Source organism: Branchiostoma lanceolatum, chromosome 16 (genome assembly GCF_035083965.1).
Source record: "Branchiostoma lanceolatum isolate klBraLanc5 chromosome 16, klBraLanc5.hap2, whole genome shotgun sequence".
In the NCBI taxonomy this organism is placed as follows: domain Eukaryota; kingdom Metazoa; phylum Chordata; class Leptocardii; order Amphioxiformes; family Branchiostomatidae; genus Branchiostoma; species Branchiostoma lanceolatum.
The window spans coordinates 12,965,728-12,993,309 of record NC_089737.1 but is presented as its reverse complement, the minus strand read 5'-3'; the positions used below and the strand labels follow the sequence as shown (position 1 = coordinate 12,993,309).

At 43.7% G+C, this 27,582-nt stretch overlaps 1 protein-coding gene across 1 annotated transcript; it reads right to left on the bottom strand.

Annotated features, from left to right (window-relative positions):
• Nucleotides 1-21,422: 21,422 nt before the first annotated feature.
• LOC136421680 (cytochrome P450 1A5-like) lies at nucleotides 21,423-25,158 on the bottom strand. The gene has a single exon (XM_066409154.1). The coding sequence runs from the start codon at nucleotides 24,295-24,297 to the stop codon at nucleotides 22,786-22,788; it is 1,512 nt and encodes a 503-aa protein (XP_066265251.1). The 5' UTR covers nucleotides 24,298-25,158; the 3' UTR covers nucleotides 21,423-22,785.
• Between the last annotated feature and the right edge of the window lie 2,424 nt (nucleotides 25,159-27,582).

The following is a 27,582-nucleotide window of genomic DNA, read 5'->3' as shown; positions in this document are numbered from 1 at the left end:
GCACATCAAGGGTTTCCTGATGAATAGATGTTATTGTAATGATGGTAATGATAAAACTATAGAGCTTCATTGATATCACAGTACGTGATTTTCTAGATGTCACAAATATAAAAGGGTTATTCCGTATTTCAAGGAAAGCCCTGATGTTGGTGTAAGATAGCGTAGCGTATCAATAGTTAAGTTGTAGTAGACAATAGAATCAAAGCACATTTCTGGACGGAAATGTTGGAAATAAGGTAAAAAGAGAAACTTAACGATGGCACACTGCTGATGCATGGTCCGGATCTGTAAACTTACCGAGTTTTTTCCTGCTAAAGCTAAGCACTAAGAGTACCTTGATACTATACGATAGACTGATATACGGTGAGATGGTGGCAATAATAAAACTAATGTAACATGTCGTCGTCCCCAGAGTGGTATGTGATTCCGGTCTTGATTCGTTCACTGACGGAAAATCCCGGGAACGAGCTTGACCTCTGACCTAGAATGACATTTCGCGCGGATTTCAGTACAGTCTTCAGTGAGTCTTTTTCTTTGTTTGCTACCAACAAACTGCCCGATTGTTAGAGCAATCAGATATTTGGAGAAAAATGAGGGGCGTAGAGAGACGCATGCTTCATATGTATACGCTAAGATGAGTTCGATCTAACAAACTAGACTGGCCTTGAATAAAGACGACGCGGACGATATGCATGAACCGGGTAGCCCCCTCCCCAGGCCAAGCCGATCCGAAGACTGACGTCCGTCGTGACAGAGCTAATTGCAAAGAGAGTCCATGTGTTGCCCTTCGGCTTCCGCCTGTGACAGATCGATTTGAAAGGTATGAAATGTGTTCAGCATATTGGATTTGACACGGAGGTTATATCTCCCAATAAACCTCCTTGGGTTTAGTGATGCTTTTATGAGAAGTTAGAAATTTTTGCCTAATTAAATAATTGATGCGTAACACTCCGTTCTGATAATTTATGAAACAGTATATGTATAAGATATGCAGGATGGACTAACTATTCACCCTTCGTCTGTGCACGATTATGTGGAGAGTAGTGTAGACCAAGGAAATTGAAGTAGACAGATCCGTTGAGCAGTTGGGAGTATTAGGATGTTTCGACCGACTAGGAAGCAGCGCCACCTTACGCCCTGAGCCAGCATTGCAAATCTGGTAAAAGATGGTCATTCCCTCGCTTGTCTGCTGCCAGCCAGGCATGTCATGAGACAGTGCATTGATGCGTTCCACGGCCGTAGAATTCATCACCGATAAACTCCACGATCGTTGACGGGCTTATATTATAGTTTGGGGCCGTGGAATTCTTCGATTTAGTGATGAAATCCACGGCCGTGGGTGAACTTACACTTGTCTGGAGCCGTGGAATTCATCGATTTAGTAATGAGTTCAACTGCCGTGGACTGACTTATACTAGTTGCGGGCCGTGGGATTAATCGATTTAGTGACGAATTCCACGGCCGTGGACTGACTAATGCTAGTCTGGGGCCGTGGAATTTATCGATTTAGTGATGAACTCTAAGGCCATAGGCGAACTTACACTAGTCTCGGGCCGCGGAATTCATCGATTTAGTGATGAACTCGAAGGTCATGGGCGAATTTAGACTAGTCTGCCGTGGAATTCATCGATTAAGTGATGAACTCGAAGGCCATGGGCGAACTTACACTAGTCTGCCGTGGAATTCATCGATTTAGTAATGAATTTCACGGCCGTGGACTGACTTATACTAGTCTCGGGCCGTGGAATTCATCGATTAAGTGATGAACTCGAAGGCCATGGGCGAACTTACACTAGTCTGCCGTGGAATTCATCGATTTAGTAATGAATTTCACGACCGTGGACTGACTTATACTAGTTTCGGGCCGTGGACTTCATCGATTTAGTGATGAACTCCACAGCCGTGGATGGAATGATATTCTTTGGAATTTGTCGACTCATTGATGAACTCTATCTTGTTCACATATAACCAATATTTAGTAGTTTTTTTTATGCCATGTTTGAAATAATCCAGTTTCCGATGATTAGGAAGAATCTGCCATATGTTAATTCATCCATTTCATTGTCAACTCAACATGTCTTTTCTCTTACCTTGTTAAAACTAGTATATAAACAGCATATAGAAGTTTCCGTTTTTCCGCCAAATCCAACTTTTCTCGCTCGTACGGTCACTCTCACCCTATGTCTTAAAGAAGTTTGAATTCAATGCTATATTTTTGGGTTGGTCGAATGAAAAACGACCTCTCCTCCTGTACTAAGTAGCATCTAATGACTCTCAACCTCACGGCATAGCCTTGATACAGCGCACTCTGGCGGTTTGGAGAAGTAGTGCAGCTACACGATCACTTACACTTGCATTTTAGAAAACGATGGTTGCTCAGTATACGATAGATGACTGATTATGGTTTAGTTCTTAGCACTGCACGCATCTATTGTATTCATAAAGACACTCTAACCTGGCTTTTTGGGCGGGTCTACCAATAAGCGATATCGTTAGTTCATTGATTAATACATATGGGAGGTAACATGTTAACAAAAAGATGTAAGGTTTGATTCACACAGGGAAGGGCCGCTGTTATTTTTGACAAGTGTGGTGGGTTCTTTAACTTGCTCGAGGTGTGCCTCTCGTCCCTAACAGAAGCTTGGTACTCATTTTTATCACGACTCTAGTGGGGAAATAGGTGTAAAGTGCACATTTCCCAAGGGCACAGCATTGAGGTCTGCTAGGGGTTCGAACCCAGAATATTTAAATTCCAAGTCAACATCGGTCCCTATCCTCAAGGCCATCTTGTTACATTAACAAATTGCTGTTATAGAATATTCCGAACCGAAGCAATGTACTCTTTTCACGTGAGTAGCGTGGGGAAATAGGTGTATTTCCCAAGGTCACAGCTTTGGGCATTCCTGGGTCTTCACAACTTTGTCCATACCGCCCCAGGGTCTCAGCTCGCGTGAGTACGCCCGTGGGAACGTTCTCCCGTCTTCTGTCATACAAACATTGGGTAAAGTCGCTACACCCCGCCCCGAGTTAGACCTTAACACGCGATGGGGGAGACCCGTAACGACGAGGCCAGGGAACGGCGAGACGGAAAACACGCATCTTTCATCGTGCCGCCTTTTTCTGACGTCCATGTTGTGGCCGTGTGTTGTTATAGATGTCCACGCCAAGGCCAGGGTGCGAGTCTGAGGTTCAGAAAACTTGCAAAAGTTACAAAGAGAATTATTCAATCATTTATTTATTTATCTATTCATTCATCGGTTATTCCGTCATCCATGCCATCATTTCATTCTTTCCTCCAATCTCCTTCCTCCCTCCCTTCGTTCATTCGTCATTTATCCCTTCTCCCATTCCATCCATCCGTCATTCTTCCTTCCTTCCTTCCCTTCCTTCCTACTTACCTGTCCTTATTCCTTTCTTTCCTTCACATATACATTTACTGTCAAGAGCAGCATCCGATTTTAACACCTAGTCTTTTTCGAAGTCACAGTGCTTGCACTACATATTATAAACGAGCTAATATTTACTTACTCTCCAAGCAGAGGAGGGGTTCCGGCTGTGTTTTTTTTTACGTGTTATTATGCGTTTTTTTCGGGCTTTCTACTTTGTCATGTTTTTGTGGGGTTTTTAAAGACATAAAAAGAACATGACAAAGTAGAAAGCCCGACAAAACGCCTAAAAACACGTACGTCAAAAAACAGCCGGAACCCCTCCACTGCTTGGAGAGTAATATTTACTATAATTCTAAAACTAGGCGTGCCCAGAACGAAAACTCTCTCACGTTGCGTGAAGGAGAAGTATTGAGCCCAAATTAGGTGTGATTCACTTTGATACTCTTGCGAAAAGTAACTATAGGGACAATTAATCCATTTAAGCCTAGAGTGACATTTTGGGCTGGGAGGTCTTTAGACCGGTATAGCCGTCATTATGGAACACCCCGGGTTTTAATCCCCAGTCTCGCCATACGTACTTTAGCGCTCAGGACTGTGGAAAGTTGGGGCCGGCCCGAGTTCGCTTCTAAAGCGTCTTGACACGCGATCGAGCTATTTGTAAAAGGGAACGAGAGTGTACCCACCCCGGTAACGAGACCTCCCACCCGCCGTGGTGGTGGGGCGGCGAAGACAGCACAGTTTAGGGACCGTTCATTCTACCAACGAGTATCGTACTGCACAAACACTGAACTAGGTAAAGGAAAGGTCCTAAACCTTTTTGAGGCCAAAGAGGCAGTGGGTTGTTGTCCGCTGTGTCTGTAGGCCACGGTATTGGAAGGTGGAGCCCATCTCTCTCCAACTTCCACTGCCTTTCACACTGCCTTTTACACTGCCTTGACACTGAATGGAGAAAACGATGTGGATTGATATTAAGAATAAAATTTAAGATGTAAAGAGTAGAGGAAGTTCCTTAGCCTTTTAGAGGTCGTAGGGGCAGTGGGTTCTTATCCACTGTGTCTAGGGCACGGTACTGGAAGGCGGAGCCCAACCCTCTCCTTCTACTGTCTTTTACACTACCCGAACACTGAATGGAACAAACGATGTGGATCGATATCAAGAATAAAATTTAAGATGTAAAGAGTAAAGAAAGCCCCATAGCCTTTCAACCCTCTCCTTACACCGCCTTCTACGTCCTCAACCGAAGAAAGGTTACCCATTTTTACACCTGGGTGGAGTGGGAAAAGTCTTGTTTGGTGCCTTCAGTCCCAAGGGCACATCATCGGTGGAAATCCTACTGCAGTATCATGGAAAGCGGAAAGGGGGCCATTATCTAACAATTTCTTAATTTTGCCAACACCTACCAACTTCCCAAATATCGTGAAGGTACAACACGTCGAGTTGTCCTGTTCACAATCACGCACACAAACACACAGCCCCGAGAGCACATTCAACCTTCTTCGCGAAGCTAATTACTGACATCATCATCATCATCTATCGGCCATCGGCCGGGACTAAATAAGTACATACATGATCACTCCACCCTGTCCAACATCATCACGTCCTAAGTGTTCATATGCAATCTCAGTGTCTCTGACTAAACTATCGGTAAAAGTCAAACTTCTGCAGTGCACTTGGCCTCTTGGTTTAGCTCGAAAGCAGCTCGAATTACTGACCCGTCCCCTTAACCACCCTGTTGCTGTATTTATTTACCGCAATCCTCTAACGAGACGTCGGTACATGACCACAATGCTGCCTAGATCCTATAATAACGCAGAAATCTCCACCAGTTAATGCGGGAACAAGCCGAGTACAATAGCCCAAAGCGCCACTTGTGGGATGTATTGTCGGTTGGGGGTTTGGGGTAAGCCGTCCCGAATCCTTTCTGACACGCCATCTGAGTCTCACGTGGGACACGGTGGGCTGAACGGCCTTACACTACCAAAAATGCGTTTTCTTATTTTTCTTATTATTTCTTATACACAGAAAAATATTCTTAAAAGAAGAAATTCTTAAAAGAAGAAAACCATTTTGTCCACGAGTTAAGAATTTCTTTCTTAAGTATTTTTTTCGTAGAAAATTTGTCTTGAAGCAAGATAATTCAAGAAAGGGGAGAAAAAAATCTTATATTTTCTTAACATAACAAGAAAAATAATCTTTAAGTTAATAAAACCAAGGAGGTTTACACAAAAATAGTGCAAAAGTCTTGCGAAGAGTCGAAGAAAACTTGACGGAGTCGAACAACAAAAAATATTACAATGGAACACCAAAGTTATGAACTATCCTAGAAAACCTTCGGTTTTGGTGGGGAAACTGTTATAATATTTTTATAAAGGCATCTAACACAGAATATTCTTAATATTTTTGAGCCAAAACATTCCATGCACAGCTACAAAAAAGCCTGTAAACACACCCATCTTCGTCGCACAGCGATGAACCACATATCAAAATGGCCGCCTTAGTCCACTCTTGGCAATAATGCCGTCTGCGCAAGTTACATTCGCTTCCCAAATAAGGTAATCCTCGGAAACTGCTGGCTTCTTGCTAGTCGCTCGGGCCAGCATCGGAGGGCTTGACGTCACGATCGGGCTCATTAGCATAGAATTTGAATGGTTTTGCCGCCAATGCCTGAGGGGCACTTGCCAGAACAAAGGAGCGCCGCCGAAGGGCGGAAACAATAGATAGCCCCGGGGTTTGGCGGGTCAGTACAATAGCGCACAGCGGGGTGTTAATCCCGTCCGTTCTCCTTGTATATTTAACCTCCTTGATAAAACCCAGAAATTTAGACTTGAATTTCTAGAAATTCTTAATGGTTAAATACTTGCTGAGAAATAGTTTCTTAACTTAATAGAATTAGGAAAGTGTTCATTGTTATGAGAATTTCCATGGAAACGATCAGACAAATTCTTTCTTTTTTCTTTCTTATTCATTCTTGAAATTCTTGATATAAGAAAATTTGTCCAGGAGTTAAGAAAAAAAAAGAAAATTAGAAAAACAAGAAAAAATTATTTTTGGTAGTGTACCTGCCGCACAAACTTTCACCTGTATTAGCGACGACCTCTACATAAGGACTATCCGTCCAGTGATATACAGTTAAACTCGTAGAAGTGCCCACCTCTATTAAAGAACCAAATGGCAAACTTTACCACCGAGACACTCAACACATGGTGTATACCAGGGGACTGGACGGGCTAACCTGCCGCACAAATTTTACAAACAGTCAAATCTGCATTAGCGACGACCTCTACATAAGGACCACCTGGCCAATGTGGCTACTTTACCGTCGTCCCTTGCATAATTTTCCCATTGACGAAAGCATTTATAAGAATCCTGTCTATAGTGACAACCTGTCGCCATAGACCAGATCTTAGCAGTCCCCCGAGTGGTCTTATTGGGCAAGTTTGACTTTTATGTAGGATATCAAAATCCAAATGATTCTCAATGTGTCGGCAGTCCTTCTGCTAACCTTCCACGGGGAACTGATGACTGGAGTTACTTCTTCTCACCACTAGGTGGCGTTGCGTCGAGAAAAAAATCGGTCCCGTGACCTCCAATCGTGACTTGTCGACGGAGCCTGTACCCCCTTGGGAATCTTGGTAGACAGGGACTCCGATTTGATCTCGTGTACTGTTCCCTCTTTCTGCAAGGACGATTTACTGTGCCAATTTCCCTGAAGTATTACCCGATGTGTCCTTCTGACCTTCTCCTGCGTCGAGACTCCGCCCAAAGTCATCTTAAACTTTCTTCAAGCCGCTTGGACTCTTTCTTGAGACCCCGTGAGTGACAGCGGCTCTCCGCCCAACCGCCGTCTCGTGGCCCCTCCTTTCCCCGGGCGTCACGGGTCTCCTACACCGATCCCTCACTCCCGCCTTCCCGGTGTTTCAGCTCCCGCAGTTGTGCCAGAACTGTCACCGCCAGGCTCCAAACGGTGTATGGGAAACATAAATCTCTCCGTGGGATGGAGAAGGTTTTGAGTAATGTTGAAGGAGAGTCTAACCCCGAGCCAACCCTTTCACATGTGTACATCACACGTAGCTACTGTTTGATGGTACCCAGTCATGGTGAACGTATAGGAACACACACACAGACACAATCACACAATCACACACAATCACACAAACACACATACACACACACACACACACACACACACACACGCACACACACACACACACACACACACACACACACGCACACATACACACACACACACACACACACACACACGCACACATACACACACACACACACACACACACATACACGTACACACACACACACACATTCCAAGTCAATCCATTGATCTATCAAAAGTGACATGAATCGAAGTTTAAAAGTTCCGACTGACTTTAATCTGATATCCATAAGCACAAATGAGCTTACAGATTCCGATCGGGATCTTTACCGGAAGAATCGACGATTTGATTTGCAGAGACCAGGATATGTATCGGCAGAATGTACCATGACAACTACGCCCAGTCAAATCGACTTATAGCACTGACATTGTCGCCGACTTTATAGTTATGAAATGCTGTTTTCTTATCATTTTCTGAATACTACAGGCTCTCTGACAGCCAAAAAAGTTCAGCGACAGAAGTAGCTTTGTAAACCACGCGGAATTGTGTGTGGTATATGTTTATGAATCTGTGCCCCCTCTACGCTTTAAGTAGCTGACTAAAGAGAACACCAGAGTACAGACGCGATATGAAGGACGAGGTGCTGGCTAACACTAGCCAACACCGAGAGTTCCCCTTGAACGTTACTGTTCCATGAAGTCAGCCACAGACAAGTATCACAAAGGGTGTAAATGTAGTCAGCGTATTATCATATTGTACTATAGAGTATAAATATTGACTAAAAAAGCATTCGGCGTAAACTACAAGATTTCTAAAAAATATTCCAAGGAAAGAGTGCGTCCAAAGACGCAATGACCCTCCCGGCGGTTAAGGAACGGAAGGAAGCCGGCGCGTGCCATTATTTTAAATTCCTTTGTGGTTACCTTCGAGTTTGGATGTGTGGCAAGGTAGTCGGAACCCCTGTACCCAAGGACATGCTCACTGCTACTGTGAGATGATGTTGTTTGGGGATGACGTCAAACTTAATAGGTGCGCGGCTCAAGCTCGGACATGATGTAAGGGATTGCACTCGTCATTTCGGATGGGAACGTAAAGCCGACGGCCCTGTGTATGCGGGAGCTTCAGGTGTTAGCCTAAGCTAAGGCGTCAGACGCCCACGTAAAAGAACCCAACACACTGTAAGAGTTCATATTTAATACTCAGTGTGCTTGGCCATAAACGCGAATATAGCCGCATTGCACTTCTAGCTACCTGAAAAAGCACCATGCTTCACCCTAAATGGAGGATGACAAAAGAAGAAAGATGATGTCAAGTTTTGTACCATGTACCAGAAATTGAATTTCTTTTGGTAGAGCACGGTCTTTACTGAACCTGTCTAACAATCAACACAGCCACATTTCGCTGTGTCCAGCCTGAGACTATACAAGTATGCCTCTGCAGTGTATAGTTTGCCCTTCTTGTAACCACAGACGGTTAGGTCCTGCACTATATGTGTACGTATGTATCACAGCGTGTCGCTGAAATGATTCCTCGCCTGACGGAATGTTTTCTTTGGCTAATTTTGGACCGCGAGTGTACAAACTGACGAGGTGGGTGTCCCGGCGACACGATTGGAATTGACTGGAATTCACAGGTTGTGACAGGGGGTGGGGATGGGCTGGGTTGTGGAGGGGAGCACTCGTTTGTTAAACGGGGTGGGTCGGTCTGAACTGTGAAGGGGACCGTCCGGTTAGGGCATGGAGTGAGAATAGGGCTAGGAAAGGGAAAGCCCGTTTATCAGCCAGGTAGAATTAGGACATCAACCTTCCTCCTCCCCCTCATCCTGCTCCTCCGATCCTCCTCCCTCCTCCTCCTCACTCCTCCTACTCCTCTTCCTCCATACTCATCCCTACTCATCCTTCTCTTCCCTCCTCCTCTTCCTCCTTCCTCTCTTTTCCCCCTCCTGTTCCACCCCCCTCCTCCTCCTCCTCCCTTCTCGTTCCTCTTTGACTATTTGAAACGTTTGGCAAATTACATCACGGTATTCACGCCAATTTTCTACATTGTTGAATAGATTTGAGTAATCTTTCTGAAAGTTGTCATCTGTATGATCTAATGGTTTGCCCCGGACGTCGTGACGGCCAACATTGGCGCCTTCGTCGATCGTCTGTGTCTGTTCAAGGAAGTTTTATAAAACCTCCTTGGTCTGTTTAAAAAGTGTCAGATCATGTGTACCTACTGGTAGTACTTCAGATGAATAATAATATCGGATGAATAATGATATATAGGATCTAAAGGTTTATCCCCTGACGGCAAGGTTTATCCCCTGACGGCCAACATAGGCGCCTTTGTCGGTCGCCTGTCTCTGTTTAAAAGTCTCGGCATTCTCCGGAGATTCTCGGCCGCCCCACGGCAGGGCACGTACGAAAACACGCGCGCGAAACCCAAGCCGTAAGAATGCGCATCTCAGTAATCCTCTAATCGTGTTGAGCCCCTGTTGTGTCCATTTCAATCACGGGGAAATCTACCCGGACGGCTGGCCCGACACCGAAGTGGTCGTGAAACAACTTGTAACAGATGCGAGCCAAACGCTCCCCCGACAGGCCTTTTAAGAACTTGGAAGAGGCAGAGGATTTTAGAGAAACCGTTCTGACAAACTTTCTCTAACAATGTCCGGTTCCTGCTTCAAGAAACCCATTTGGCTAAAAGTCTCTCATAATCTTACTTAAAACCTGCCTTAAGGGGCTAGTCCAGGGGCTGGCCCCCTTCTCACCTCCTCCGTTAAGACCCCTCTCACTGGACCCGCGGCACGCTGGCGGCTTCGCTGCAGCCGATCGAATTGACAAAGCACTCAACGAATTTTATCGACAAAAAACGAATCTTTTTCAACTTTGTGTGTTTTGTTGTCTTTTTGGTCAGACCTGTACGTTTTGAATGATATTCCCATTATAAAGTCAAGGGTAACACATATCCAGTTTAGGACGTAGCGACGCCGCCAGCGTGCCGCGGGTCCAGTGAGAGGGGGGCTTAATGTGATCTTAGGTTTCTCCATGTTGCAGCGTCCAGTGCCCTAGGCCTAAACCCTGCTACATTTTTGTGTTCTGTGTCTTTCACAGTCTTTCATTTCCATCACTGTGATATTCTTCACCGAGTTCTGTGGTTGGAAAATTCCTTGCTGTATACTTTGTAACCTAATGTTTGTGGAGTCTCGTTATTACATGACCAAACCATCTTAGCCTTCTTGTCTGAATGTCTTAAAATCTTGCAAACTCTAAAATCACACAGGGGCACAGAGAGAAGATCCAATGTAGCGACGTTGCTATCCGCGAAAATCTACCGTTATCTTTAACAAAATAAAAACGGGACAACCGAGCCTAGCGCTCTAATACGTTCACGATCCCCTGTCTTCTCGGAATAGCGATACATCTCTCACCGCTTCTTTTGATTTAATTAGCAGGATGTTTAGGGAGGCTGGGAGGTCGGGCTCAAACGCTGGCGGGGGAGGAAAACATTCTGATAAGGAGGACCTGGAAAATCCGCGGCGTCTCCCACGTCGTCTCGCGGTAATTGAAAGGATGTAAGGCTGTATTTGGTTAAAGACCGTTTATCTGTGAACGGTTTTGCACTTGTGCCCCCAGAGTTTTTTCCTAAAATAGCTGTAGTCTTTATTGAGAGAAATATCCTCTTTAATTGCATACAATATAATTTTCCTAGTTTTCAATATTAAAATTGCACAGAAAAATGTATTTCGTATTTCTTATGGAACTAGACAAGTCATGTATTATTGGCTCCATATGTTCATACATCTACAACTGTCTGAAGAAGCGAGAGGAAACTGAACCTGTACATAGCAGTAGTAATTAGACATTAGATGTAGTACGATATAACGTACGCGTTTTGGATATTACTGTAACTGTACGTCTGCTTTATCACCATGGCCTGCACTTAGCTTGTAAGAGCAGAAACGTACAATAATGGTCTTCCATTCACACAACGTCGTATAGATAAGCATATGCATGTTGTATACGAAGTCTAGTTGAACTTAACGAACTCTCAGAATTTCTATTGCGACTACAAAATAGAACATTCACTTTAAGTAGTAAACATTTGTCAGAGGGTAATTGTTTTTTATTGTTCAACTATGATTTATTATCAACATATTAATGATTTACCATCATCAGAGTTCGTTTACAATGTACAATTTTTGTGCGATTGAATTTATTTTACTTGTATCTTTTGTGAACTCCAAAATTTGTATTCTGTTTACTTGTCTTACATGGTCTCCCTTGAAACTTGGCCGTATTTAGCTGAAGGTACTACTTATATGTATTCGAGATTGATAAACAAATAAATGAATAAAAGAATAGCAAATTAAACTGTCTAAAGAGCTTTGTGAACATAATGAACTCACTGGATTTCTTTGGCTAGGATAGCTATAACACTAAAATGAAATATTACAGTCCTACAATTTTCATTTAGAATAGTTCAATTTTACTGATAAGCATATATCATAACGGTATTGTTATTCTTATATCCAGTTGTCAGCTCTAAGAACATATGGTTCTCTGGTGAACAGACGTCGTACAAGACGGTAAATCTAGGCCAAATCTTAAGGTTGCGTGCGGGGACTGCTGCGGAATGGACGTGCTTAAGACGTCTGTTTAAGTCGTTAACGTCACTGGCAACGACAGCACTGGGGGATTTACTTGCCCTTTGAATAAGTCGAGGTGCTCAGGGTTTTTCTCTTAGGGATTCGATCGACCTAGCCTAGCCTAGGTGCCAGGCTGATCGGCCTAGCCGTATGTTAGCCCTGGAGCCGCCTTGTGTAGGCTATGGAAACATTATGGCATCCAGGCTAGATCGGCTTTGCATTGTCCTTTCCTCTGCATGCTCTTTCATTCTCTCTTTCCATCAATGAGGAGTGAATCAATGAAAGGCGAGTGGATAAATGTCAAACTTAGTGACGACGTGAAGAATCCGAATTGCAGTGATGAAAGGAATGTGTGCTGTATGTATAAGAACAGTAAGGTTGTCCTGCTGAATGAGTGATGTACGTAAAACTCTACTTGCTTTGCGTTTATGTCGCTTGCCTAGCTACAGGCTTCGCCCAACCCTTGACTACTTGTGACGGGACTCCTCAAATCTGCTGAAATCAGCGACTGGAGTCTGTTGTATATATTTATGTGCAGCAAGATTTCCAGGCACCAAAGCATGACTTTCAATCTGAACATAATTATGTTTATCAATCTTCCATCAATCTGAACGTAATAAAATTTACTACGCTTGATAATAGCAACGTCCATATGCTTTATCTCGAATCTCGAATTCAGTCGCACTGCACTGGGACTCGATGACCGGGCAACTCACCAGCTCATGATAGGGCCTGCTCACATTCGATGAATTAGTCTTGCGATAGCTTTACGACTTCGACAGCGAAAATTTATTGTGATGGTCGGTTCGACTGTGACAACGCCTTTACACTGACACAAGTTTTATTTGCAATTTCTTGCCCAGTGGCTTGTTGCAATATCGTTTATGGACGGTTTAGGTTGCTGCCATAAAACTATTTCATCGTTTAGGGTTAATTTGGTATTTGTTTTAACAGCATGTTTAATATGGGAGCAGCTCCGGTGCGATGGTTTGGGAATATCTCGAGCAGCCTACGATCGCCAGTACTCCAGCTTCTCCTGTTGGGTCCGTTACTGCAGTCCTCACTCTCAGTGAGATGAGTTCGTCTCGATCATTATGCTGTTTTCTCTTGGTAGCCTGGGTACCATCCTCCGTAGTAACCTCTGGCTCAATCGTTTCGCTTGCCAACCACGGATAGCAAGAGAGCCAGCATTGAGCCAGCGGCTACTAAGGAGGATGGCACTCAGGCTTGTCTCTTGGCTTGCACTGAGCAAACTCGCTAAGCTATAACAAAAGACGCATCTCTTTGATTGCTGGTGACATATCTCCGTGACTCTCAACATGTCGGTGTGTAACAGCCCAGACTCTGCCCAGGCTATACTCTGGGGTACAATCTAGGCTGGGGTAGACTTTGAGCTGTTACAAACGGTCTTTAAATCGTGATAGTTTGTGTATATAAGCAAAGAACAATAAATCCGAGCAGATATAAACTGCAGTGTAACCGGTAACGTACACAGTTATGTTGACATTCTAAGAAATGAGGTCATTTAGAGCTTAAGAGCTGACCCTCGCAGTTTAGCACTCGTAATTTAATTAGCAGAAAGGCGACAGGCGGTTTAGTTTAGGGCTTACCAATGCCCCAGAAAATGCCAAAACGCCAAATTGAAACTGACTGACCTCCTTTTGCCATCATCTGCTTCCCATAACCCGGACTTAATGTTATCTAGAAATGGAGGCAGAGTGCGAGGTGTTTATTTGTTTTCTGTGTCAGAAGCGCTTATTGGATGACGGACGAAAAGCATACGTTTCTTCTCCAATCGGAGGTTTGAATGTTTACAATAAAGTAACTTACGTGTGTGGTGAGATCAAAGGTTTCTCCCCGTGTACATTTCGTCCTTAAACTGATAGTGGAATTCCTTCTTTGCTTCAATCTAGGATACCTGTTTCCTCTTACCGCAATCTGTCAATTTCATTCCAACTATTGGTATTTTTTCGTGTACAATAAAGTAACTTACGTGTGTGGTAACATCAAAGGTTTGCTTCTTTGCTCTAGGGGTACCTGTTTTCTCTTACGGCTATCTGTCAATTTCATTCCAACTATTGGTATTTTTTCGTGTACATTTCATTATCATCAAATCGTGAAATGCCTTCTTTTACGTCGGTGAAGACTTTGGTAATTCAACCCAGATTGACAAAAAATGTTTGTTTTCTCTTTTACGCTCTCTGTCGATTTCATTCCAGCTTTTGGTATTTGGTATTAGAGTACATCTAATTCATAGAATTTCTTCTTTCTACAGTCTAGATTTGTTATCATCTATTCAACTATACATGCTGTCATGTGGTGTCATGTAGGAATCCCGGTCGGGTACGGTTTGATGGGTTTGCATCAGTCCTTTCGGATAGGGACGTCAAGCATGTGGCCTTGTGTAAGGTATACTCTCTCTCTAAAGGAGGAAATATTCGCTGTGGTTTTATGTTCGCAGTTTTCGTGGTTAAATCTTCACCACGAACTTAAGCATAGCTAAATTGTTTGTTCTTTCCTCTACCCACCTACACTACAGCGAAATAAAACCACCGCGAACACTCCATTTCTCCCTACCGCGAAATCATTATACATTTCCCCTTTTTACAGTTTTCTTTTAGCAGATTCTTCGACGGGGGGTAGATAGGCTTGTATTAGCAAGGAAGAAGACAGGAAAGAAGTCGCAGCCATTGCTATTCCCCCGACCGAAACCTCTGGTTGGAGAATGCGTAAGCTACAAGGCGCTGTGAAATATGCGCAAGTCTGATTAGTTTATTTTACATTTCACCAAACGTTACTCCTGGAACGCACAATACCGGTGTAGATTTCACCCCCGCACCGCCCATGTATACACACGCAGCTGATAACGGCCTGTACCTGGCTAACATCACTACAACCTCGTTACTTTTAGTGGACACTTCTGGCCAGTCTTTCCCGCCACGTCCGATACACCACGGTGGGAAAATTGCAAAACGTCGAGATAAAACTTTGAAGAGCACTTGTCAGCTTGTTATGATGTTGTAACCATGGTTACCAGCCTCTCCTAGTCCTAAACGACACCAACGTCGGATAAAAATGACCGGTAGAGTAATCACTTAATAATCTATGGCGCATATTTCTCGGCAACTATATAAACAGCGTGTTTGGGTGATGATAGACGGGACCGTGCGTGTGGCATGTTTGAGTCAAACTAGGCCGCAGGGCTGTCTCCAGCTTAATTTTTTTCGGTCCTATTTAGGAGGCCATGTTGCTGATTTTTGTTGCTAAGCCTGTCATTTCAAAATGGAGAAAGCAAATCTTCATCAGTTTCATGTCAACAAGTTCAGATTTTTTGACGGACGGGGTGGACTTTTTGTCCGTCTCAACAAGCGAATTTCTGTCCCAGGACGGAGGGAAGGGTCCTGGAGACAGTCCTGCTTCTTCCTCAGGCAGAGGAGTGGTTTTTGACGTGTATTTAGGCGTTTTTGTCGGGCTTTCTACTTTGTCATGTTTTTTTGTTTGTTGTCTCTACCACACGTGGGTTATAGAGACAACTAAAAACACATGGCAAAGTAGAAAGCCCGACAGAAACGCCTAAATACACGTCAAAAACCAGCCGGACCCTCTTCTCTGCTTGGAGAGTAAGCCCTGCCGGGCCGTCAGGATAGCTTATTTTTCGGCGTCAAGAACCCGTTATTTAACGGGCTCAAGAGATCTTGAAGTCGACTTCGCGAACCTCAGCTTATTTTCTTAATCACCGTCTCCGGAGACCCGTCGGGTCGCGAGGTGAGCGGTCGTGTTGAGACGGTGTGGGAAGGGGCTCTTTCTCACGAGTATAGACAGTCGCATCTGTAGACACTGTTGTGATTCCGCACTAGGGGACCAGGGTTCGATTCCCAGATTATAATTCCTTCTATATAGAGTCCGAATTTTATTGTAGTGACTCATGATATTCACAGCAAATAAAGGCGTCTGTAAAATTAAAAGCGCACTTAAAATATGAATATATGTATATACATACCCTCCGTCTACCAGTATTGATCATGGTAAAACCCTAATTCCCCATTATAACATTGGCTATGGCTTAACGGTCCTATTCAAGAATGACAGTCACTGCCACGTAAGTAAGCTGACTCAGTTATGCTGAAAAGCACTCAGCACCATCAGTCTAGCTTCTCCTGATTTCAGCTGCCTGGAGAGGGTGCATCTCCCTCTAGAACGGTCACTTGTACGTTCCTCCTAGTCCCAGTGCTCCGTATTGATATCAAGAGCCTTCAAGTCTCTCTTGCAGACATCTTTGACCCTCAGCTGTGGCCGCCCGATTATACATCCATTCCTGTGTATAGCCATACTAGACCAAGCTCTATTTCATTCAGAAATACAGAAAGAGAAACGTATTTGTAGATGTATGTTCTACTTTCCGCTTAAATGTTACTACAAGGAGGAAAATAGCACATAAATCGACTGGGTAGTTTCTGATTGCGTATCAAATTGAGTGTGATATTGATATATCGTGCAGTTAATAGTTGTCACTGTCTATAAGTGAATGCATAAGTTCCTGTCGACTAAAATAATGCACATAATTCACGACAGAAAGCACATATCTCAGTCTTGTATCGTATGTTTGGATGTATGAAAACGTTATTCGCAGCTCTGGGACAAGCGCTGGGACGGAATTCGACCGGTTTCGACTTTATTTGTCTTTTTGAAGAAATGTATGAAAAAGTTGTTAGTTAGTCTCTAGCTGGAACATTGAACTTGCGGTTACCATTGATCTTTGTAAAAATGATAACTAAAGAGAAGTTTGACAATGGCTTTCCCGTGCGGTGTAACACGTACAACACGGCATTTTGCACGTTGACATGCATCTGTGGGATAGTGTATAGGATGTAATGAAACGAACTAGACCATAGGAAACGGAGCCCAATAAAGCAGAAATCGTCTGTTATTGTCTTCACTTTATACAATAACAGACGATGAGTTTGTAAATTCCTGTTCATTTGAGCGATTTGGAATTTTCTGTATTATTTGGCCAAGAAAATAGCAATTTGTTTTCTATTTTGTAGAAATAAAGGAAGGACGGTCAATGCATTAAGGCGCCCTGAAGATAACAGTTATCTGTTAACCCAGCGACAAACGGTGCTCTAGAATATTTTATTGATTTAATTTTATGTGTTTATTGGGGTAAAGCATAAAGATATGTGTGCCCAACGATTACGGAGAATCGTCTTATTGTACAGTAAGTTGTGTGATGGAACGAGAAATGGCTTATGGTGAGTGTCATGAAGTTATATTACGGCAAGAGAAACATGTACGACACAAATGAAAAAGGGGTAAGGGACGTAAACGTAGTATGTTCAACCATATGAAAATCACACTATAGTAGCACCAAACGTGACAAAATTGTCTTGCACTTTATAAATAGCACCTATCATACACAGACGTTCAATGATTATTCTTCTGTGTCTTATCTCAATTCACCATCGCATACTGCACTATACCATTGCTCCCGGGACCCTTTTGACGTCCCCGTTCCTTACTACAGTGTAATTCGGGTTCGCAGTTCAGTCCCCGGCGTCAGACCTTCCCTAACAGTCTTGCGATGCTTTTATCGCACCGAACACACGTACCATTAAAGACCGTGATTAATACACTATTTAGTTTACCTCTTAGCGAGAATGGCCGCTATATTGGTTGAATTACGTGTGACCGAAGGACATGTAAATATGCACATGGCTTTGTTGGGGGATGAAGGTACAATGATAAAACACATAATGACATGGCTGTGGTAGTGAACGAATGAATGCAAGTTCAATGAAAAAAAAGAAGGAAAGAAATATGAGCAACTGCTTGTAGATTCGACGGATAAAATGTAAAATCAGTATCATCGTACTCTTGCGGGTGATTCAAGCATTTTTGAATATTATGATCAGTAGGTATCTATAGTTACAATTATGAAAATGGCATTATCGCTACAATATTGGTACAGTATATGATATTCTTAAGAAAAAATAACAAACAACTTATAGCTCAAAGGACGCCAAATTTCTATCTCTACATGATATCGAATCTCAGCCTTTTTTCATCGTTTTTGTTGGTTCGTGTCATTGTACCATTCCTTATTTGTTGAAGAGTAGTTACAATGTATTAAAACTATCGTCTTTAAAAGACCTGCAAATTGCAGGTCTTTTAAAGACGATAGTTTTAATACAGGCTGCAAATATTAATTTCCAACCAGACGTAGGGATCAGTTCAGTGTTTTACGCGTGATATAGTGGTATTTCAATCTCCCTCCTAGAAACAGTACATTACATATGTGGAAAGTAAAAAGAAAACGTTAAAAAATGCCTCAACGTCTCAAAAACGCGTAAAACTAAGGAAACACTGAACCATACCCTCCATCTGCTTGGAGATTACTATAGGTAAACATGGCTAGATCATATCATAGGAAAGTTGACAGGTCGGTTGTATTGGAGTCATGATGTCGGGCGGAAGTGATTAGCGTGCGGGGACAGCAACTAAAGGTGGGTCATATCCGGGGCAGTTTGGCACCCCTGTCTTCCGACCCAGAATAATTAGAATAAAGCCCGCGACCCGATAAACGCACGTGTCACTTCTTCTATTATGTGGCCTTTGTTCTCAAGGTTTAGTGCGAGATATAAGAGTTTATAGAAGCGTATTGTATCGTCATTTTTGCTCTCTTACGGTTTGTTTCTCCACGATGTAGATGTAAGTGTAGCAAATGCTACTTAGTAGCCGACAGTTCGCTCCAAAGTTAGCACGACTTTTACGCCGTTAATTACACCAGTGACAGGCAGTTATTATTATTAATATAAACACAGATAAGAACCGAGCGATATGGTTCTTAAAATGGACTTTAGTTGCATATTCTTCCTCCTATACGATCCTAAACGTTACTTTAAGGTATCTACATAACGACCACGCTTTGAAATGAGTTACCGGTTTCTAAACAAGGCTGGATATGAAAATGCGGGAGAGAAATATGATTGTAGGTTTTGACGGGCGGGTTTTGCCCCGAAGCGATTCGACTCTTCTATAGACTGTAAAAGTTGCATATTCTTCCCCTCAAACGTTGCTTTGTGTCATCTACATATCGACCATGTTTTGAAATGAGTTATAGGTTTCTAAATAAGATCGGATATGAAAATGCGGTAGAGAAATATGATTGTAGGTTTTGACGGACGGGTTTTGCCTCCAGGCGATCCAACTCGCCTCTCCGGTGAAAGATCTTTCCGATACGTGAGCAGCAAGATATATATCATAACTCCAGCTGATAACAATCTACCTCAATACACCACACCTGTTGACAATAAACACCTCTTTTCTAACCCAAACACCTCAAATCCTTGTCGGCACTCATTTTTCGTGATCAACAGAAGGCTGTTTTCACGACGTAGTCCTTAATATTGGCGGGAAATATACAGGGAAAAGTCGTCAGCAACCATATGGGTTCCGTCCATACACCGCAGTGTAACGTGCGTGGGGTTGGTGTGGTTGGTGTGATTTTCCCCGCTATTGTTGGGTCTGTATAAGGAGCATAAGTACTTCTATTGTGTAGCAATTGGAAGCGTAATTATAGTTAATGGTTGGGTATAATTCCAATGTTTATGTACAGCATTGTTGACGCAATGCTTGGAGAAAAACACAGGCCGGGAAAAAGCGATACAGTCCACTTACGATGCCAATTCCGTGTATTTTCTAATCGCTGACAGAAATGCAGTCATTTTAAACTAAGAAAGCAGAAAAGCTTGTGTATTCTTTTCTTTTCGCAGTACAACTGTATAGGCTGTAGACTAGGGGATGGAAAAGAGTTTGAATAGGACCGTGCTTTTTCAGACTTGTTGGTCAGGCAGAAAGACGGATACTTGAGGGTGTCGGAACTGTCGTTGCCAGACCTGTGGTAGGTTTTTCTCCCCGGCTCTCACGTAAGGATCGTTTCAAGAACTGTATCACATCATTTTATGCTAGACTAATCACCAAACTATTGACTTTAAAATTTATCTTTCCTTAAGCAATGAACACTGAACAATGAACTGACTCTCTAACATGTCAAACTTTTAAAAAGAGTTTGATTAAAACTGTTTTTCCAAGACAAGCAAGACATAGAAGTTATATAAAATCAGTTGCTTCCTTTTTCATTGCTTCTATATGTAAAGTCAACGTTGACGGTTTTATTGTAATTAGGAATTGCAACAAATCTTTGATTTTTGTCAATTTTACATGATTCCGAGATTATGCATACATGTATCCATAGGAAAGCTTTCGACATGGTTGAGGGCCGTTGAAATTTCCTGAACACACACATCCGTATAATGCATGTGATCCATTACAAGGGTACCCAATTTTTCCAATTGATGTTTTCATGATGTGCATTAGAACAGAACGATTATGAACCCCAAACAGACACGACCTGTGCGTTCTGACGTCGCTGTATATCATTATCAGATCGAGTGGCTCAATCCTGACTTTGTGATAAAAGGTCGTGCTGGATTAATGTAACGACCGCAAAAGTGCGGGGACGTGACAAGAAATAGAGTCGAACGAACCGTGGATAACAACAGATGGCATGAGGTAATACCTGCATTGTAAATGTAGGTCAGTACATAACATAAGAAACTGTCTAAGTGTTAGACATGTATCCAAAGACTACACAAATATATGGTGTCTCTCCCATACCATATTATCCCTTGGAAAGTAGGTGCGCTTCCAATAATTGTTGTTTAATGCTAGACGTTAACACTGTATCTTCTAAAATTGTTGAGGAATTAAGTTATAAGCACCAACATTATCATCATAATCGTAATCTCCACTCAGATCTTGGGGAAAAATTGTATTGTATTTTAACCTCTATTTGTTTGCAATTTGTTGGACTATAGAAATCATATACTTTGAATAAAATGACATTAAACTTTACTCCTAAAGATACAAAATGATTCAAACCTCTATTTTCTATAAAATAGCTGTTTGATACGCTACAATTTCATAGTTATTGTTATGAAAAATAATCCATATTTTCCCACGATGTTTGTATACTCAAAATACCCTGAGGCTATGATAGCATTACGTTTGTCAGCCAATCGGAAGTTGATTTGGTGTGGGTCGCGGCACAACTGACATGGGGTATAATTAAAATTGACGCTTCAGCTAGAACGGATCCAGCTTTCTATGGGACGTTTGTTTTTGTTCGTTCGTTGTTGTGTGCTCCATTGTTCTTCATATAAACAGGTGGCAGAGGTATAGACAATGTTTCATTTCATAAATTAACAAGAAGCAAAAATGACAAAGAAGCAGTTTCACAAACCAGTTGATATATAATTGAGATAATCACCAAGACCAAAGCCGGTGTATCAAACGCATTAGGCAGACAATGATAGACTTTAGAAAAATGATAGACTTTAAACCGATAATTTAGTTATGGCTTTTGTTATTCCCTCACCTCGTTTATACGGTTAACGATTCAATAACAAATCACAATCCATTATGTAACGTTACATTTGATGAAAGAAGAATAAAAGTCACGCTTTAAACAATTGGATATTGTATCCTAGATTCTGTTAATATCTTCTTTTTACAAGTGATTCTCTGTGCTTATTAAACAAACCCCAAACGCATTCGATACAGGATCGTATTTGAAAGTAAAGAAAAGTACAGCAACTACTATTCATTTCGAATTTCGACCTATAATCTTTGATTAATAAGTAGAATTACAAGTAGCCAAACCCAATAATTGACCCAAAATAATCAAAACAGATAACAATCAAGTACAAACATTAACGTAAAATTAGAATACAACGTTATTGACAAAAGATTCAAGATCGATAAGATTATAAATTTTGTGCTGTTTATATCATTTTTATAGTTAAATTACACACACAAAGATAAACAAAGCATACGGAAATATTACAAGAAAATATTATAAAATTTGTCTAGAAATTTTCCTTATGGCATCATTACTTGATTATCATGGCAGCTTTTTAGAGACAGGGATGGTCTATTCATAGCATTTTTCAGGTATCTTGTGGCTGGAGTTTTGTTCTGGCGTTAGCACATGTTTTCTGGAAGACATTTGTTGTTGATGAAAGCGATTTGACCCCTACCTGTACACAAAGTCCTGTCACGCCTCAGACGACTGGAAGTTCCTTCCGACAGAAACGTCCAATGTTCCTGTCAATCATTCTATCAGAAGCCCTAAGAAATCTGTTTTCAATTACGTCAGGTTGTTTTCCTTATGCCTTTGCTGTACGTTCTGTAGAAATTGTTTTATACCGGATATTGCTCCACGGTTGTTTCTAGCTTCCTATCTTGTATTCTTGTGTAAATAGTACGCTTGCTAGGTTCGCTGGTATGCCAGGCACTGTCCTTCTTCCTCCTCGCGCGCTTTTTTAGGGGGGATTCCGTTTGCTGAGATTAGTTTTCGCCCTCCTCCTCTCATGCACAACTGTTTATAGTGGTTGTTTTCATCTGCCGTTTGACCTAGTTTTTCTTCAACCGGACTGTGTCCTCATGGCGACTATCCCAGGCCTTCCGACTCCACTCGGCACAAGTTGAAAACAATACAGTCCGTCTTTACCAACATGTTCCACTTTACTGTGTTTTTAAGAACTAGAATGATACATATTGGATACTAGTAGATGCGGAAAGAAAGGTAAGGAGTTTACCGTGGCCGCGCGATCATGCTGTAGGGCTGTGGACGCAGGACGAGTCCGTACGTAGCTTCCAAGCTGGGTGCCGCCGATCCGTTCACGCGCTCGAACCTGCACTGGTGCAGGAGGATGGAAAAGAAAAGGAACATCTCCTGCTTGGCGAGGACTTCGCCGGGGCAGCGCCGCTTGCCCGCGGAGAAGGGGAGGTTCTTCTCGACGGCGGCGGCGTCCAGGGCGGTACCGGTCGGGTCCAGGAAACGCTCGGGTCGGAAGCTGCTGGGGTCCCCCCAGATCCGGCGATCGTGCCCGACGGACCACAGGTTGGCGAACACGATGGTGTCCTTTGGGAGAGTGTAGCCGTTCAGTTTCGTGTCCTTGGTGGTGAGGTGTGGGATCGACATGGGGACGGCTGAGGTGTGGCGCACGATCTCGTGAATCACGGCCGCCGTGTAGGGCAGGCTCGACTCGTCGGCAAGGGTCGGCACCCTCTCCCGCCCGACCACCGCGTCGAGCTCCCGCTGGACCCGGGCCTGAACGTCTGGGAAAACCAGCATGTAGAGAAACACCCAGTGCAGGATCTGAGCCACGGTGTCCTGCCCGGCGCCGAAAATGTCGATAACGCACTCAAGGACGAAGTCGTCGCCCAAGCCAGCTTCCTTGTTCTCGGACATGTTGTAGATCAGCGCGTCGGCGATGTCTCTGGTCACGGAGGAATCGTACGTCTGGAGGTGGAAGTTGATGTGCTTGTGGAAAAGCTGCATCGACGACTCCATGGCCTCTTTGAACATTTTCATGTTCTTGTTGGGGAAGAAGCGGAGCCACGGCATGAAGTCGGCGGGGTTTCCTGCACCTATGGCCTGCCGGAACTTTTCCGTGTTCCGCAGAAGTTGGCGGAAGTCTTTGTCGCCGTGTTCGTACCGCTTGCCGAAGCACAAAGCGCAGACGACGTTCGCCACGGCTGTGTGCGCGTATTCCTCCGGGTTAACTAGCTGTCCGCTCTTCGACAGGAATATCCGGACAAGTTCTTGCGCTTCGTCGGTGATCATAGTCTCTGCCGACGCAGTCAGCGCTCCGGCCCGACCGTTGACGAAACCTTTGAGCGCTCCGACCGTAATTTTCTTCCGCGCCACCCAAGACGGACTGTACGTCTTGAACGTTATCCCGTTTGTAACCTGTTTGAAAGAATACAGAGCCGGTCTGCCTGCAAAGTTGGCGGCCTGCTTGACAAAAGCCTCCTTCACCATGTCGATTCCGTTCAGAATTATAACAGTCCGGCTCCCGAACTTGACGCGGAAGACGTCCCCGTACTTCTCAGCCATCCTGCCCAGCGCATGGTGAGGCTGGCTGCCGAGAGCAGGGAAGATCCCGACCACGGGATAACCCCAGGGTCCCGGCGGGAGACACGGCGTGTTCTGCCGAAGACCGCTCGCCACCACCGCGGCCACGAGAACGAGCAGCACCGCAACCAAGACAACTTGTAAATACGAAAGGCCGAACAAGGACGCGGCGGCCACCACCGCCATGGTGTCGTCTGCACGCGTAACAGTACTGCACCTTTAGTTGAAGTAGTGTTCTATGTCGTGACGTCGCCTCGCACGCGGGGATACTTGTGATAGTTCCACCACGATGTGCGGCGGTATGCGGCACCGCTTCAGATTTATATGGAGAATGCTGCAACCGGATCTTTTACCCCCACCTAATTTTTGCGTGCGGCCACATGTATCGCGTGAGAAGGGTGGTCGGTGGGCCTGTTCCCCCAACTTAAATGGGCTATCACTGCACCATCTCCACAGAATGACAAGACATGGCCGGCGGGTGCCTGCCCCCGGCACTCCACCGGTTCCCTTCCACCTGTGGACGACCCTACCTGTCCTCCTCTTATCTCCCACCACTCATCCCTCTCGGGAATCGAACCCTAAACCTTCCTTATCGAAAAGAGTCCACCTGCCAGGTCCTGTTGTGGGTGTGAGGTGGGGTCAGGCGGCTGCGTGTTGCTGGAGGGCCGGTGCTAAGTCGGCGCGAGCTCGCGTGTTAAGGTAGTCGTCGCGTGATCTCGGCACCTCTCTCAGTCCCGAACCGTGCTCAATTGTGCGAGGCAGGGGTGTCCAGTTCCCACGGAGAACCCTCACGCGACCACCGGGGACACACCTAAGCCTAAACGCAAACGTTCCCCCTCTACCAGCAGTACCGTTTCCCACTACAGAAGAGCTAGCTCTACGTCACTCTTCTTTCTTTCCTTCCCCCAAAACACAAGCGCTGAGCGTTTGTCGTTTTAGTGACACAGTCTTGTTTGCTAAGGGTATTTTACAAGTGGATTAATGACTTTGCGGTGTGGGGAGTGTTTTTTACCTGTCGGATATATCGATGTTGTATCGATGCCAACTGCGGGGACCGGGTGGACTGCGGGTGAACCGTTTCGACCCGTCGCGTGCTCGTGTCCACTTCGCAGCCGCACCACAAACAACCGGCTTATTTTTGGCGCGCTTTTCTTTTAAATACCTCAGCATTGTTCGTCGGCCTTCTGTCGAATAGGACGGCATGGATACTCTTCAAGCAGAGGTTGGTGGGGAAGATTGTGACCTTATCATATGCCCCGTTTTTTGTCCGCTTTCCCCACCAACGGGGCATATGATAAAAAGGTCACAATCTTCCCCACCAACCTCTGCTTGGAGAGTAGACATGAAGGCTTTTCGTACTGGGAACAAATCCGGGCGATAGGAAGTATCGCTGAACCCCTAGGCCTCCGTTTGTTTAATTGGTAAATTGTTTTGTTTGGATTTATCACTTATCTGAAAGGGAGGACAAAACAGGTGCATACGCACATTCACAAGTCGCCCTTCCACAATGAAGACCTTCATTGCATATTTTACCACATTAAACAAAGGTAGATCACAACGAAACATGTCCAAAGTTGATACTGATAATTAAGAGCTGACATTCAACTGCCTTTCGTCCGCTTGGTAGTAATAATGACAGTAATGACAGTGAACTTTCCATCAAGTTCACGACGTCAAAGTTTTTCAATTCCCTTCACCTTTTCACCTCAAAAAGTTTGACATTAAAGAGAAAGTAGCAGCAACTTTCCCTTCTTTACTCCTTGAATGGAATACTCTAAAAGTCACATGTAGACGAAGCGAGACTGCGGAAAGGAGATGGTTTGACTAGTCACTATTTACATACTGTCAGTGATAGGAAGTCGTTGTTTACACCCTTTTCGGCTTTCCACAAGGGCGGTGACCTCACGGCGTACTCGCTGCGGACTATACTGTGACATATCACTCAACGAATCTCATAGATAATAAAAATAATCTTTTTTTAACGCGTTGTGTATTTTGCTGTCTTTTAAATCATACTTTTGTATTTTGCATCATATTCCTATCATGGAATCTAGGGCTACACAAAACCAATTTAGGTTTTTGCTAGATCGAAATGCGATCGCCCTTTAGTGGATGTATGCCTTAGTGTGAATGTCAGACGCTTAATGTCTGTGGTGTGTGTAAGTCTGACGCATTAAGTTCGTGCCTGATAACTACATACCACAAATTAGATTTTCATAATAAACAGCTTAGTTATTCAAGAGGCAGACTACCAAATATTTCCCTTGCCCCAATGCTACTAATAAATAGACAGACTTGAATCTAGAGGCGGATTAATGTAGTCGATTAAGATTATGACGCACATGCAAAGCTCGGGTTTCGCCTGATTCCTATCAAGGAGATTTTATCTCATTTGGAAAACAATGTCTTTTCAATCATACTGTTTATGACTAGTGATAATTACACTGATGACAGTGGAGATAATACTTTCATATCCATATATAAAAGACAAAGGGCAACACAACAGATTTTATCTCATTTGGAAAACAAAGTCTTTTCAATCAAACTGTTATGACTAGTGATATTTATACTGATGACAATAGAGATAATGCATTCATATCCATATATAAAAGACAAAGGGCAATGCAACAGGCCATATATTGTTCTCAGTGACGACATACTTACGTTGAGAGTACGTGCTATGCAACACGTAGAGTCACAGATATGTCTGCCTCGGTTATTGTGATGAATAGGGATTGGATATGCGATCAAAGCGTGTTGGAGTCGTATTGATTGGAGGTAACAAGGTCGAAAAATACATTTTTCACTGTCCATGCTGCACGAACTTCAAACAAGATGTCAGGGCCAGTAAGGCCGTTTTCAGGCGTGATATCTTTGATTACCTAGTTATAAACTTGGGCTAGATGTTGTTTTTTTTAAACGATAGTTTTCTGATAGATTGTTCTACTAGTACCTGGCAGTGCTCAAGTAGGAGCATGTCAGTTGGGGCTGCGCCAGTCTTTCGGAAGGGACATAAAACAGGGGTCCCGTGTTCGAGGAGGTACCTCGAGAACGTTAAACTTAAAGGGGGAAGGGCTAGCAACCCCTCCCTGTGAAATTATACCCTGCTACGTACACAGCAAGGGGACTTGCTTTCCTATGTGCCACTAGGTACTACCAGGGTCCGAACGAACGAGCAAAAATACTTTAAGTTCACATACAGTTGGAATGACTATGGTGGCCATGACATAGCACATTTGCTTAAAGGTCGTTGCCCCAGACCCTAAATGACTCCAGTGCTTGAGAACACAGTCTCAGTCATACGGCCTGAATGCCCCTTTTGCGAAAGGTGGGGGCAGCCCTTTTCGATTTCCCGTAATTCTCAGAGAAAGCCGTCTTATTCACGTATTTCGTAGCGAGGCGACCACATTTTGCGTCTTTTTCGCCCTTTATCTTAGCGCAATACGCAGGGGGGGGGGGTCTCCTGAATTC

Excerpts from the sequence above, each read along its gene's own strand:
- LOC136421680 (XM_066409154.1), bottom strand. The coding sequence starts at position 24,297 with ATGGCGGTGGTGGCCGCCGCGTCCTTGTTCGGCCTTTCGTATTTACAA.